At 39.8% G+C, this 12066-nt stretch overlaps 1 protein-coding gene across 1 annotated transcript in view; it reads left to right on the top strand.

The window, feature by feature from the left end:
• SEMA5A (semaphorin 5A) overlaps positions 1-12066 on the top strand; it is a gene marked incomplete at both ends in the record, with an annotated part of 321097 nt that overhangs the window by 94624 nt on the left and 214407 nt on the right. Inside the window, 1 exon segment of the mRNA XM_080340350.1 lies at positions 10163-10361. Within this exon segment, the coding sequence (XP_080196476.1) occupies positions 10163-10361 (199 nt within the window).

Raw genomic sequence — 12066 nt, 5'->3', positions numbered from 1 at the left:
AACCGTGCTGTCACTCAAAACTGCTTTTTATACATCTTCAAGATTTTACACAAATTTTTCATCTACCTCTAAACTTCATCTTTTTCCTTCTCAGTTGATAAAATTTCTCTCTTCCTAGCTAAACTTTTTCCTGAGGTTATCTCAGTGCATTGTCTTCTGCTGCTCTGTTGCATGGATCTCCTCCCAGTCCTAAACTACTGCCTTTGTTCCATTTTTTTAAATTATAGTCCCAGTACAAGATAGATTATAATAATGTGAAGGGAAAAGAAGATGATGAAAAGCATCCTAAACTAGAGCATGTCTTCCTTCTCCCATCCTGTCTCATGCTTCAATTTGGGTAGAGGTCACAGTAGAAGCAAGACATGTGGCCAGCTTTCAAAGCATGAGCTTTTGTAATTTAAGAGTACTTTTTATCTTTTATATAGTGAAGTTTCAGCACATTGTTAATGGAAAGTAATAGTCACAGCTTTACTTTAAGCTGCCAGAAGCTTCCCCCATGTCTGACAGAGCCAGTGCCAGACGGCTCCAAGATGGGTCCACTGCTGGCTGAGGTTGAGCCCATCAGTGAAGGTGATAGCACCTCTGGGATAGCATAGTTAAGAAGGGGGAAAAATAAACCAGGCAACAGCAGCAGCAGAGAGAGGAATGAGAATATGTGAGAGAAACAGCTCTACAGACACCAAGGCCAGTGAGGAAGGCGAAGATGCTCCAGGTGCCAGAGCAGAGATTCCCCTGCAGACCATGCTGAGGCCGGCTGTCCACTCCAGCCCATGGAGGTCCATAGTGGAGCAGTTCTCCACCTGCAGTCCAGAGAGGACACCACACCGCAGCAGAGGATGCCTGAAGGAGGCTGTGACCCTGTGGGAAGCCCACACTGGATTTGGCTCCTGGCAGGACCCATGGCCCCATGGAGAGAGAAGCCCAGGCTGGAGCAGGTTTGCTGGCAGGACTTGTGACCCCATGGGGGACCCATGCTGAAGCAGTCTGTTCCTGAAGGACTGCACCCTGTGGAAGGGACCCACACTGGAGCAGTTCATGAAGAACTGCAGCCCATGGTAAGGACTCACATCAGAGAAGTTCGTGGAGAACTGTCTTCTGTGGGAGGAACCCCACACTGGAGCAGGGGAAGAGTGTGAGGAGTCCTCCTCCTGAGGAGGAAGAAGCAACAGAGACAATATGTGATGAACTGACCACAACCCCCATTCTCCTGCACCACTTACAGGGAAGAGGTCTATTTGAGCCTGGGAAGAAGGAGGGGTGAGGGAAAGGTGTTTTAATATTTCGGTTTATATCCCATTACTCTACTCTGAATTTAATTAGTAATAAATGAAATTAATTTTCCTGAGTTGAGTCTGTTTTGCCTGGGAGTTGAGTGCCCTCCATGTCCTTACCTCAGCCCATGAACCTTTCATTATATTTTCTCTTCACTTTCCAGCTGAGGATGGGAAGTGAAAAAGCAGCTTTGATGAGCACCAGGTGTCCAGCCACAGTCAACACACCACACTAGCATACTTTTATCTTACTCAAGTTTAATAGGTAAATAAGATTTTTCACAAATTTACTGAGATGTAGAAATATGCAGTATAGCATCTTCATTCAGGGGCACCATTATTAGGTCTCTGAAAGTATATGTTGCTCTAAAAATTGTTGTCCACAACTTTTTATATTAAATTTTATCTCTCAAGAGTGTGCCAGGAATATTTGGAAAGCATATTTTAATGCCCCCTAACAGTATTGCTCAACAAATTGAAAGAAACTTCTGAAATGTAATTTATGTTATATTTTTTGACAGCTTGTAAGGAAGTCCAGTTAATGACTTTATGATTCTGTTGAAATTGAGGTCTTTGCTGACTCAGCTGTCAACCAGGAAACAGATCTCTTTCCAAACTGTAGGGCTTCATACTAGATGGGTGAGAAGAATATTGCCATGGAGTTGCTATCCTGGATGCTGTTTCTTTGTGGTCATAACTCATGTACTGTAGTATATACTTTGTAAAAAGGTGCGCAATGGATTTTCCTTGTCTTATAGTCAGATGCATTTGTTCATTTTTCACTAGGCTTTATGAATAACTCATACAGACTCGCATGTACTGTATGGGCAAAACAAGTGAATAAAATGCATTCTGTGAATGTTGTGCAGTGCAGAGCAGAGCTCAGATCTTTGTGGAAGATGGGAACAAGTGCTTGGTCAGGAGTGCCTCCAGACCAGCATCTGGTCTCTGTCAGGAGCAAACAGCACATGTCTTTAGGAAAGGGTAAGACCCCAGTAAGCAACAAGGGGGACTTTTTGTTGCAGTACCAGGCTCAGGAAGTTCCTGAATCTGACACTGCAAAATGGGTGTGTTTAGGTATTTTATAACCATCTGTGGATCCTTTTTCTGAGGATTGTCCAATCACATTTTGAAGCTATGTCATTTTTTAAAATCAAGAAGATCCTGTGGTACAGACTGTCTACTGAACTGCTATTAGTCACAACACCCGGAAGTATAGTTTTTACTACAGAACAACTTGTGTTATATGCCATGTTGATGGTGTTGACCATGTTTTGAGCTAGAAGAAAATGTGTGTGGTTTGCTGGTAAATAGTAGCAACTGGAAAAGGCATCAGGCACGTGTGGTATGGAGAGAAAGGAGAAGATAAAATGCAAGGATGTGTGTGTAGATTCCCGAATTGCTCTGGTTCTTCCCTCTCCATTTGCTTTTCCTGTACTAGCTTACACTTCTGCCCTCTCCTCACTCATTTTCTCTCATTTCATGCCTTTCCTTTGGCTGAAACTTCCCCTGATCATCTTTCCAACTTTCTCTGCTTTTCAGGCCTTTGTTTGCAAACAATGGTTACCATTTTGTTTTTCATTAAAGTTGTTTTGTAAGGGAAAAACTGTGCTGGCTTTATAGTCTGTCCAAGGAGGGAAGTCTCTCCTTCCACCACCTCAGACTGACTTCTAATGGCCAGACTGAGGATCACAGTTCAGTGCATGCATCAAGCAGTGCATGGGGGAAAGTACACTGGTGACTGGACCAGGAGACTGGCTGTGGGAGGAAGGAAATGAGAGGTGGAAATGTGGGGCTTGGGAGGATACCAAAAAGGCTGAGGAGCTAAGGGATAACTAAGAGAAACAGGGATTTGAAAAAAAAAGCTGAGATTTTGCTGGAACTTGGACCTAGGCTGTGCTGATTTGACTGCTTTTATTCTTATCTCTAAGATGCTTGTGGAGCTCTTCTCTGTGGACTTTCTGGGTTGGCTGGTGCTTGCTCAAGGAAGACATGCCCATGGCACGATAAATGAGATCTGAAGTGTTATTACAAATTTCTTGCTTCACACAGGCCACTGTTCTTGAAGCAGTGCTTCCTTTGTGGAAATCACAAGTATCACAGCTCTTTGAGCAGCACCGGAGAACTAGCTTTGATGGCAGATTCTTCTTTTGTGAGTTGTCACCATCAGCTACAGATACTAGCAGACTTTTGGCAGAATGTCACTATGAATTTGAGGACTGATTTTTTGACTGCCTTAGTCAATGACAGCTGATGAGTGACTGACTCTTGCAGATCTGAAAATTCATGCCACTGCAGAAATGAATGGCAATATTTAAAAAAAGTTGAAGCAACTTGGTAATCAGTTTGTTAATTGAAGCTGACTCTCACTTTATGAGAATACAGATTAGAATATGCTACTCTGCAGTTTAGGAAACAGTCTCCATTGCTAGGTCCAGTGATGAGAAACAGTAGTTTACGGCTGTATTTTTTCACTGAAGAAACTCTATAGCCTCCAGTCTTATCTTGATATTTAATGAGGCAATCTTTGAATTCTTGCTCTAATCTAACTGTGTATCTGAGTGATATACAAATTGTTATGCTAAACATATATTGGATAAGGGGTGTGTTTCAAAGTGATTATGTTATAAAGAGATAGCTTTTATTTGTTCATTTGACAGGGGAAAAGGATTAATTACTATAGTAAAAAAAAATTGATTGAGTTTTTTTTACAAACAAGATTTAAATGAGTTTTGATACTTATTCACTTTGTGTCTATATATTATTAGAAGTGGGATGACTGAGTAAAAAAATCACAGTCCATTTCTGAAAAAAGTGAATGCCTTTGATACAAAACATTCACATTTTTCACTGGAGGAGAGGGGACCACTTTAATTCTGTAATTCTGTGAATTCCTCTTGTTGCTCACCCTCCCACCTGCCTCCCCCACCACCCACCTCCATTCCTTTTTCCTTATGGACGCCAGGCCTTGTCACCAGTGGTGTTGCCAGGACTGGTAATTTGGAGAGCATACATTGCCTGAGAATTCAGGAATTTTTTTTTTGGTAGATGTGATGACAGGGCCATTTTTACATACTCCTTTCTCCAGCAATCTTTGTCTGAAATTATTTGCATGAATTTGAGTAGTTTGGCTTTAAAAAATCAAGAGCCATTACAGAAAAAGACACTGAGCTGCATCCTAGCCGTGTCCATGTTTTCCAGTTTTATGGCCATATGACTGCTGATACCCTCTTTTCTAATTTGTCTGTACGCTCACTAGCAATACACAGCAGCTTGGGCTTTTTTGATGAAGAGGTAACAATTATCCCTGTCTGCTCATTAGTTGCAGCAGCAAGCCAGTGTTCTATTTTTTTAATAAATTGTAAAAAGGTGCCACTAGCGGTACAGTAGACAAACTAGGTATTTTTAATAAAATTGATGTGACCAAAGATGGAATAATTATTACTGTGTTAAAGAGTGTACAGTAGCAATATGGGAAAACAGCTTTGTTTGGACTCATAATTTTCTTCTAATGAACTCATACAATGTATATTCTGTTTCATTAGACAAGTATTTTTTTCAGGTTTATGCTTGTACACAAAGGTGCATGGATTCTGGAGTAGTTAGCATGAGTAAATTTTTTGTCAGACTTTTACTGTTCTGCAAACCAAGAAGTGGAGTGAAGCATCCAGGGAAAGGATGATGAGTCTCCCACAGCAAATTAAATGAGCAGTGTCTGTGAGAGTAGATACTGGTGAGCATGTTAAGAAATCCCAGACCTGCTTGTGGATGCATGTACACAGAACCACCTCTGAAACTGACATCTTTTAACTACGCCAGACTCTGCTGTTTGCATACTCATGGTGACATAAGTTCACTTCATCATTCACTGAAATTGCAGTTAAATTGTCACCTTCAGAATCAGCAAAGATAATTATTTGGAAGCATCTTTGCCTCTGTACAGCTGCAGTTAGTGTGGAAACTCTCTTTTTTTGCACAGCAGATTATGGTAATCAAACAAAATAAAATGTCGTTTATATAACAATACAGATGTAAATTGTACTTCCAACATGACACATTTTAACCAATGTAGAAAAATTGACATCCTGATTATTTCATTTTAAATATATGACTTCAGTGCCTGGAGGGAATAGTCTCTAAAAGCATCTTCTTGGACCTACCAGTAACAGTTAGATGCCTTGCATGCTTAGCTGTTGACACTTTTTCTCTTCAGCAATAGCTATCTTTTGTTGGCTCAGCTAAAACAGAAAATCTTGAATTGCTGTTTTTTTCCACTCCAAATACTGTTGATGGAGAAATTCAATACTATGTTTGTAAAAAAATAATACCTTTACCTCATGGGCCTCATTCTTCTTTATGTTTCTTCTAGGCATGCTAGATTTAAAAAAAAAAGAAAAGTGAGGAAGGGAGAGAATAAGTGTATGAGACCCTTTACATATAGAATCATAGAATACTTTGGGTTAGAAAGTACCTTCAAAGGTCATCTATTCCAACCCGTTGCAATGAGCAGGAACATCTTCAACTAGATCAGGTTGCTCAGAGCCCCGTCCAGCCTGGCCTTGAATATCTCCAGGGATGGATCATCTACCACCTCTCTGGGCAACCTGTGCCAATGTTTTACCATCCTCATTGTAAAGTATTTCTTCTTCATGTCTAGTCTGAATCTCCCATTCTTTGGGTTAAAATCATTACACCTTGTCCTGTTAAAAAAGGCCCTGCTAAAAAGTCTGTCACCGTCTTTCTTATAGGCTTAAGAACTGAAAGTCTGCAGTAAGGTCATCTTAGTGACCCTCCTCTGCCCCCTCTCCAACAGGTTCATGCCTTTCCTGTACTGAGGGCTTCAGAGCTGGACACAGGACTCCAGGTGGGGTCTTACCACAGCAGAGCAGAGGGGCAGAATCACCTCCCTTGACCTGCTGGCCACACTCTTTTTGATGCAGCCCAAGATACGATTGCCCTTCTGGGCTGCAAGCTCAGATTGCTGGCTCATATCCAATCTTTCATCCACCGGTACCTTCAAGTCCTTTTCCACAGGGCTGCTCTCAATCTCTTCATCCCTCAACCTGTATTGACACTGGAGGTTGCCCCAACCAAGGTGAAGGACCTTGCAGTTGGCCATGTTGAACCTCATGAGGTTTGCATAGGCCCACTTCTCGAGCTTGTCCAGGTTCCTTTGAATGGCATCCCATCCCTGAAATAAAATATAGAAACAAAAATATAGAAATAATATATTGAAATGTATTACAATTTATAATTATCTTTTTTTTCTTTTTGCATCTTCAGGTTATTTTACAATCTTGTAAAATGCAATTTGTAAGAAGTCTTATTAAATATCTACGCTAGAAAAACTATACAAGTAATGTAAGTTAATGTGCTATTTCCCAAATGTATAGCAATAGTTAAAAAGATGGTCAGTGTCACTGTTATGGATATGTTTTGAAGAGTTTCAACTTGACTGTTATGTTTCATTGTTGAGAGAGATATGAATATAGAAATTATACAGAAATCAAGGAAAGTAGCCTAAAATTTTCATGGTTAGGGTTCTCTTGGCTTTTGTGTCTGCCACTCCAGGTTAACCATCACTTCTTGTTGCAATAGTTGCACTTTCAGTAAGGAGAAGGGCTTGTTTCCTGAAAGACTCTTTTGCCTGCTTCAAGACTTCTGACACTCAGTTGCAGAGTTTCAGAGCTTTGTGAGGATGGAGCTCAGGTGCTGCCTCCACAGTCTCGCTTGTACAGCTGTTGTCTCAGGCAGAGGTGGAACTTGAGCAGCAGTCCTTATTCAGCGATGTGCAGTAGGGAGCAATGTAACCCCTGCAAATTTCTTGGAAAAGGATTTGGTTGTGAAGACTTTTCTCAGATGTCTGTTCATCTGTTCATGTTGTGGGTACATGTTGAAGCTGTGTCTTCTGTTTGTAGGGGATTCTTGTTTTTACTTTAGCAGTGTATTAGGTGCAGTCTCCAGACCCTTTTTCATTTCTCCTTGTGTGCATACCATTGTGTAATGAAGGGGATAATGAGTTCCTTTTCCTCCCAGTTACTCAACTGGCTTAAAGCTTGTCTTTTTCTCATGGAAGAACTTATGATGAGGTTTCTATCTGCTATCTTGGTTTACTGTTCTCTTGTCTGATTAGGGTCTCTGAAGACACTTGTCTGAGTAGTTGCAAGTATGCTTCTACTTGCAGTTCCCCACAATGTATTTAATATATTTAAATCCCTTAATTTAACTTAAACCATGACTGTTTTTCTCTGAGATATCCTATCAGAAGTGCTTCACATCCTTCTTTCTGTCTCCTTCAAAGCCTAACCTTGTCTTTGGGTATTCTGACTGGGAGAAGGGAGTGTTTCCTTCCTCCATTTTTACCACGTGAGATACATGCAGTGAGAGGAGTTCAGCTAAGTAGGAAAAAAATTCTTTGGTCTCAAAATTTTCTCACAGCATGATGATAAATGTAAACAATTATGTCAGAGACCAACTCTGGCATGTAAGCAGCCTGTCTTGCCAGAGGATTTTGTTTGGATTGAGGGGCTGAGGAGATGTAATGTTGTGAAGGAATCTTTGCTTCTGTTACTGAGTTTGGCACATAGGAAGTAGGTGGCAAGAAGTCCTCTTGATACCTGCATGACATCAGACCTGTCAACATTTACAGGTTAGTCCTTATTAATATCAGAATTAGTGCCATGAAAGTCAGTATGCTTTTTGTAATGGAAACCATGGCATCCATAAATATGCACAGATTTAGTATGTGGATGAAGGGTACTGGTCCTTTTCTTTCTTTCTAGAGAAAGAGGATTCTTTTTGTTGTGTCTTGGACAGAGCTGTTTTTTGAAACTTGGCTGGGATATAGAAACCTGGTTACATAAAGACTGTAGAGCTTCATTTACAGCCAAGGAGACAGAGAAGGCTGAGCTTCCAGTACAAATGTTTAGTTGTGTTCTTGTTTAATTTCATTCTTGTTCAATTTCTATCTATTATATTCATATATTTATGGATATTTCTGAGATTTTACACATTAAAACAAATAAAGTATGTGCTTCTTTAACATGGAAATACCATATTCCTAGTGTTTGAATTCCTGCTACTATTTGAATTTTCTGCTATGTGCGTGAAAAACGGCTTTTGAGAGTCTATGATGTGGTATCTGTCCTTCATTTTGCTTCCTAAACACACATACATAATCTTAGAGAAACCTGAATTGGAACTAGCTGTTGGTAATGATCTGTAAATTAGTAATGTCCATTAGCTATGATATAACCCACGTAAACTGGTTGAATTTGGATAAGAATAGAGCATAATGCTCGAAATGTCACCCTTGCAGAAAATGAACTATCAAAACATTGGAACAAACGCTTCATGCCTCTATATATATAGGTGCTTGGAATTTCTATGAGCAGATACTGCCTGCTGTGAACCACAAGCAATTTACAGGGACAGACTCATATTGGCACATGATGTCATAACATATACTACTTAGAAAGATAGGAATATGATTTTAACTGCCTGGAAGCTTTACCCCCTTTTTTCTGAAACAAAAGTGAATTTAGCAGAGAAGCTAAAATTAACTATTAAATTTATGTACTGCTCAGATGTATTATGTGTTTGATCTATTTATTTTAGTTCAAATTCATTTAGATGTGTCCAGGTCTTAGCTGGAAGGCTTCTAAAGGCAGCAAAATAGAGTGATAAGAGAAGAGCAGTTCATCTTATGACAGATGTTGATAGAATAATGTTAGGGCGCAATGTTTACTACCCATTCTGCTTTCTGAGTATAGCTTTTGAAGCACACTGATCTTATTGTGGAATATCTTTTAATTAGCATTCCTTTGTTTCATGTGTTTAGGACATTTATATTATAGAAATAGAATTTTTCCACCTTATTAAACAGCATGCTGCAGTTCAGTGTGATCAAATGTATTAGAAGTCAATATTGCTGATTATTTTTTCTCAAATTGCTCCATTAATTAGCAGAATTACATCTCTACCATTATGGAGTCGTCTCAAATTTCCGGTCTTCTTCTCCAAAAGGCAGTGATGTTTCATATTCTTGTCTTGCCAAGAAAGGTTGGGCCAGATGGTCCTTGTGGTGCCTTCCAACCTGGTGTTCTATGATTTTATGAACTGTGTGCAAGCAAGCAAGCAAGCTTATGGAACTCAATAAAGCTGATAGTGGCAAAAGTTTTTTGGGTAGCAGCATTAGGTTGTTACTGCTTGCAATGTTTGTCATGATAAAGCTAAAGGAATTAGGTAGTATCTAAAATACTATTGATGCTGTGAATATTCCATTACTTATAAAATAAGTGTCTAGTTATTGGCTGTTTCAAAAAATCAGGGAGTTGAAACTTCAACTTTGTTCTGGTACTGAGTGAAAACCATTACATCCTTGATGGGTGTCTAGATTGTAGCAGAAAGGTGTCTTCAGCATAACCTGGGCAAGCATTAAGCCAATGTCAGTACCAGTGAGCCTTCACCCTATAAAGCAAAGCACTCTCCTTTGTAAGAGCAAGGGGCAGTAGATCCAAGAGAACATGGAACACAGATTTAGATACATTTGCTGTTATCTAAAAAAAAAAAATAAAAAAAATTGCAGAACTTTATTTTCCCCACACACATTACAAAATGAAACTTGAAAGTACAAGAGGGGGAGAATGGATAACGGTTTTTGAATCCTGCTGGGTGATAAATAAATATTCCTAAATTGTGTAACTGAAGTTTCTGAAGTAATTAGAGGAACAGGTAATAGCATACTTTTGAGGAGTCAAATATGATACAAACAGAAAGTGACGTTGTTTTGCTTTGTTTTTAAACATCAAGAATTGTCTTTTTTTTTTTTTTTTTTTTTTTTTTTCTGTGGCTTGCTCTTTTGCTTGAGTAAATTTCTTTGAATTCTCCAGGTGCTTTTCCCACATGAGTGCAAGAAGAGTAGCCAGTTAAAAGAAGTGACTGCTGTGGAGGACAGCATGACCACCATGAACAGAAGCTGCCTCCTTGCAATGCTGTTGGCAGGACTTGGGGTATTAGGAATACTGGAGCCAACAACAACAGAAGATACCCACTGCCACAGAGCTGAGCACCCAGTTATTGCATACAAAGGTAAGGGGTAAGCCAAAAAAAATACTTTTCCAGAAGTAGGCTAAGGATTGTGTAACCTTTTCATGTTTTTAATGGGCAATGGGTATGGGAGGAAAGAAAAAGAACATTCAGTTCTGTTATATAGTAACCTGGACTTTATTCCATACAAGTGAAATACAACTAGGCTTGCAAAGTTTGTTCACAATTGGGTACTGAATGCATCATTGAAAGATGGGTGACTCATTCTCCTCTGTGATTAAAACCAGCTTCTACTGTTGCATGGGATTGTTCCTTTTCAGGTGGAGGCCTCTGCATGTGTAGATCTAATTTCATGAGGTTTTTCTTGGCCCATTCTTCCAGTGCCATTCTGAGTCCCTCTGAACAGCAGCCCTGCCCTCAGGCTTATCAACTGTTTCTCTGAATTTGGTGTTACCTGCAAAATTTACAGACTACATTATTTCCTCCCCTTCGTTGTTGATTAAGGTGTTAAACAGGACAGGTTCCAGGATCAACCCTTGTGATATTCCACTTGTTACCAGCCTCGTGGTGGGTTAAGGTCCATTAAACATTTACTGTCTGGGCTTCATCATCCAACAGTCCTTTAACCCATCTGGTTGCCCACCTGAAGAGACATCCTGTAACATCCTAACTTGCAGTGAGACAGTGTTGAAAGCCTTGAGATAAATGACATCACCTGGTCTTCCTTCATCAGCAAAACTAGTCATTTTATTTAAGAAGTCAATTGGGTTAATCAGGAATGATCTATCCTTGGCAAATCCATGCTGACTGTTCTCAGTCACCATCTTCTCCTCTGTATGTTCAGAAAAGTGAATTCCAAGAGGCCTAACTCTATAACTTTCCTGGAAACTTAACTGAGATTGACTGGCCTGTAGTTCACACATTTGTTTTCCGGCAACTGCTGAGGACCTTCCTTCATCTCTGTGACTTCTCAGAAATGAATAATGGCTGGTTAACTCAGCGTCTGTGTATGCAGCTTGTCTGATCCCATGGATTTATATAGGTTGACTTCTTGCAAGTCATCCCTAACTCAGGCCACATCTACTTCTGACAGTTCTGGAACCCTGTCGCTAAACACCAGATGCCTTTGGGACCTTGTTGGTAAAGACTGAAACAAAGGATGTATTGAGTCCCTCAGCACCATCTGTGTCTGCTGTCACTAGATCAGCTGCCCAGTTCAAGAACAGGCTTGTATTTTCTCTATTTACCTTCCAATACTATCGTAGCAGTAGAAGCTGTTCTTGTTGCCCTTGACATTCTGTGCAAGCCTTAACTCCCATTGAACTTTGTTTATCCTGACACAGTCCTTACATGTCCATGTGGTTTTTCTAAATTCCTTGTTAGTCACCTTGTCCCTGCTTACCTCTTATACATACATAAAGCCTTTTTGCATTGGAGCTCCACTGTGAGTTCCTTGCTTTCCCAAGCCATTCTCTTCATACATGTGGTTGTTGTCTTGAGTATTGGGATGAACCACTGAGGAATAGTTGGAACAAAGCAAAGAATGCTTGGAACTTGAATGTTGTCTGTTAAAAAAAAAAAAAAAAGAGGCGTTTAATAACTTTTTAAAAAAAATTATTTGAATTGAGATTTTTCCATTAGTGTTGCAATTTAGAACAAGTTCCAAATACTTTATAGCTATGAGGATGTAGGGATGAAGATGTATTATATTACATATTGCATTACTCCTGTTTTTCTAAGAAAGTAC

This window comes from Nesoenas mayeri (assembly GCF_963082525.1).
Source record: "Nesoenas mayeri genome assembly, chromosome: 2".
NCBI lineage: Eukaryota > Metazoa > Chordata > Aves > Columbiformes > Columbidae > Nesoenas > Nesoenas mayeri.
This window is presented reverse-complemented; position numbering and strand designations above follow the sequence as displayed.